The 3,598-nt window shown below is 36.9% G+C and overlaps 1 protein-coding gene across 1 annotated transcript; it reads left to right on the top strand.

Moving 5' to 3' along the window:
• Positions 1–397: 397 nt before the first annotated feature.
• On the top strand, positions 398–3,598 carry LOC132192249 (E3 ubiquitin-protein ligase At1g12760-like). The gene is made up of 4 exons (XM_059607524.1): positions 398–880; positions 972–1,091; positions 1,672–1,966; positions 2,972–3,598. Exons 1-4 carry the CDS (start codon positions 474–476, stop codon positions 3,131–3,133), a joined length of 984 nt encoding a protein of 327 aa, XP_059463507.1. The 5' UTR covers positions 398–473; the 3' UTR covers positions 3,134–3,598.

Here is a 3,598-nt window from a genome sequence, read left to right as displayed (position 1 = left end):
TGACTGTAAAGACTAAATTATTTTTTTAGCATACTTTAGGGACCTTTGAGTTTATTTTGATACTACAAAAAATTAATTGCAAATCAAGTAAACCATAAAAATTGATTTTGCATTTTTTCCCTTTTTTTAATTGAAGTAGCGTATTTTAGTTTATATATATGTTTTAAAATAATTAATAAAAAAAATTATTTAAAACACGACATTAGTCAATCCTTCTTTTGGCTGAATCCATTGACAATGAATATGATTGCCAATCATGTCGTATTAACGCTCTCACTGGACCTGACCTTAACCAATCACTACTCTTTTAACGACGAAACCAAACTCCATTAAGATTAAGGGAATATGACAAAAATGGTCCACGTCGCCATGATGTGACGTCATTACCCACCTCCTCTCCCTTTCTCTTCCTCTTTTTGTTCTCCGCACTTCCACTCCCACCACGCTCTCTTCCTCGCTCGGCTGCGTCCAAAATGGAGGAATCACAGCAGCCTGTACGCGTCGAGAGCAACGGAAGAAATGATTCGGTGCTCTGGCGGCACACCTCCACTCTCCCTCTCACCCGTCTGATCGCGTCCTCCGGTCACCACAACCACGACGACGACGACGATGACAGCGACATCGGCGGAGAAACAAATTGCGGCTATTATTACTACTACTACTACAACTACTACTGGAAGCCGATTGTGGTGCTGGACATGGCCTTCCTGGCGGTGGCCATGGTGGTGCTCTTGTCCACCTTCAAGGAGACGCCGTCCACGCCTCTCAGGGTTTGGCTCTCCGGCTACTCTCTCCACTGCGTTTTCCATGTCGCCTTTCTCTACCTTCACTCCCTCATCCGCTTTTCTTCTGCTCGTGATCCGCCTCTCTCTCACGCCTGGTAAGGTTTTTTTTTTTTTTTCAAAGGCTCAGATCTTGATGGGTATTGGCAGCAATTGTAACAATGTTGGATGAATGATTTTCTTTTTCAGCATTGTGAAGAGGTTAGAGTCGATAAATACGATCATCTCCTCCGTCTGGTGGGTGCTGGGATTCTATTGGATTGTTGTGGGTGGCCAATCACTGCTGCAAGATTCTCCTCGCCTCTACTGGTAAGAACCATGATTCTAAATTGACGAAAATTGGACGCCCCCAAAATCTACTTGATATGAACAAAGACAAACAAGTAAAAACCCATTCAAGAATTCAGGACTTTTAAACAAATGCACATGGATCAGAAAAAAGAAATTACTCAAATTTAAGTGTTAAAATTACTCTAATTAAGAGTTCAAATTGTTTCAAACCCTGTTTCTCATCTATATGCACACACACACGCACGAACACAAAGAAGAGATTTAATTTGTATCATTTGTTAATGTGTTTGTAGTGCTACATTGTTCCTTTAATTTTTTAATTTTAATTTTATCCCTTGATTCCAAGTGTGTTAAATATCTGCTTTGATTTTTTTGTTATTCATCATGATAAATTTTTAAATATGATCATTGTACGGGCTTTCAACAATAAGAATTCAAGATCATCATTAAAGCTAGCAATTTGTGGCCTGTGCAAATTATGCAAGCTAACAGAAGAGAAATGATGATAATGAATGTAATAATCATCCATGATTTGATTTAGTTTTAATGAATGTAATAGAACCCTCAGTGATGTATGTGCCTTGTGAGTTATACGCAGGTTAACAGTGGTTTTTCTAGCCTTTGATGTATTCTTTATCATCTTTTGCGTTGGGATGGCGTTTATCATTTTCTTTGCTCTCTGCTGCTGCATCCCAGTTGTAGCATTTGCCTATGCTATGACAATTAGAGAAGGGGCATCTGAAGATGATATCAGGTCTCTTCCCAAGTACAGATTTCGGCAGGCCAATCCACGGAGTTCCTTTGATGATGATAGATTGAAAGTTGAGTGGGCAAGGGTGGAATCAGCAAATAGGAACCATGTCAATGAACTTTGTCTTCATCCAGAGGATTCTGTGAGCACCAATGCTTTATCTTCTGTGTGTTTTTTTTTTTTTTTTGTCTTTTTCTCTTTAGTTATACATTTTATTTACATCAGATATACTTCATTGCTCAAATTTATTGGTTTATTTTCCGTGGAAGCATCTTGTGCTACTCTCTCATTTACATAATTTGTTTTACCATCTTATTTCCACAAGAGGATCTTTACTTCTTCAATGCTGTAACAATTTCGAACCCCCGTCTGCCCAGCCAGCTTAAATTTAGTTGACATAAATGTGGATATATTAATAGAGTATTGTAGTACTCGGCTTTGACTAGAGCTATTGTCTCTTTGATAATTCAATTTGCAACTGTAATTTTACAAATTTTTCCTGGAATTCCCCCTTTTTTATCCATAAATATTTTTCAAGGTGAAAAATTTCAAAAATCAAGGTAGTTTGTTTGTGTTTATTTTTGCCTCTTGCTTAGTAACTTAAACCTTTTGTATTCATCTAAAACAACATATAATCCTTTGTATATATTATTATTACACAAAGGGATTTTCAAAGTGCACCATGACAAAACATGAAGTTACTAATTATAAAATAGCTTTTGAGTTGCTTGTTAATGTATTTTCTTTTTTAAAAATTTTTATTGGTATTTAGAAAATCACCCATTCCTTTCCCTTGTGATTGGTGTTTATCAGTTAGCAACATAATTTTCACATGTTGTGGTAAGGGAGTGATAACGTTTTTTTTTTTGGCTAATACTATTCCCCTCATACTTGTCGTCATTTATCTGATGGATATCCATTTCTCCTAATAAATCTGGGTGGCTATGCTCATCATTACCTTGTAATATTGCTTAATATGTTTCTTTTTTCCATATCATCCTGTTGATATTCATCGAACTTTTACTTTATTTGTCTGTGATGGTCATGATAGCATAGAAAGGAAGTTATTTTGTTTCTTCCAATTGTTTTGGTGCAAAATTTATAGAACAGTCAAACATGGATTCTAATTTGCATGCTTGTTTCTTAGGACTGCTGCATCTGCCTTTCACGATATGTAGATGGATCGGAGCTTTGTACTCTTCCCTGCAACCACCATTTCCATTGCGTATGCATCAGCAGATGGCTCCGAATAAATGCAACCTGCCCACTCTGTAAACATAATATCCTCAGGGGTGACACATTGGTTTGACCTTTTTTCTTCGGTCCAGATTTGGCGTGATGCTGAGCCTCTATAATCCAAACAGTCATTTGCTAACCTGCTGAAGTAATACTAGAAGTAAGACTTTTGTTCTTATTTTATCTCAAAAGTGATGTGCCTTTTAAAATCACAACTGAATTTTAATTTAATGATGATTTTAAAAACCATATCACCTTTGGGAGATAAAACGGGGACAAAATTCTTACTTCTTGTACGTGTTGACGACCGGTGGTAAAGAAAAAGGAAGGGCTGAGATTGAAAGAAAGAAAACAAAGGATATTTTCTAACACAGTTCCAGTTCCTAAACTGCATTTTGAAGACTAGTCTAGAATGATTTGTATATTTTGTAGGTGTCAAGGTGTGGTTAATTAGGATAAGAAATTGGAGATGGGTCCTTCCCGTCCTTTGATTTGCAGTTATAAAAATCGCTTGAATTTCCTGCAACGCTTTGCCTTT

Source organism: Corylus avellana, chromosome ca9 (assembly GCF_901000735.1).
Source record: "Corylus avellana chromosome ca9, CavTom2PMs-1.0".
Taxonomy (NCBI): domain Eukaryota; kingdom Viridiplantae; phylum Streptophyta; class Magnoliopsida; order Fagales; family Betulaceae; genus Corylus; species Corylus avellana.
The sequence above is the reverse complement of the archived record's forward strand: the minus strand, read 5'-3'. Positions and strand labels throughout refer to the sequence as shown.

Coding starts and splice junctions, on each gene's coding strand:
- LOC132192249 (XM_059607524.1), top strand. CDS start 474: ATGGAGGAATCACAGCAGCCTGTACGCGTCGAGAGCAACGGAAGAAAT. Junction 1,092..1,671: donor GATTCTCCTCGCCTCTACTG/GTAAGAACCATG, acceptor AGTTATACGCAG/GTTAACAGTGGTTTTTCTAG. Junction 1,967..2,971: donor GTCTTCATCCAGAGGATTCT/GTGAGCACCAAT, acceptor CTTGTTTCTTAG/GACTGCTGCATCTGCCTTTC.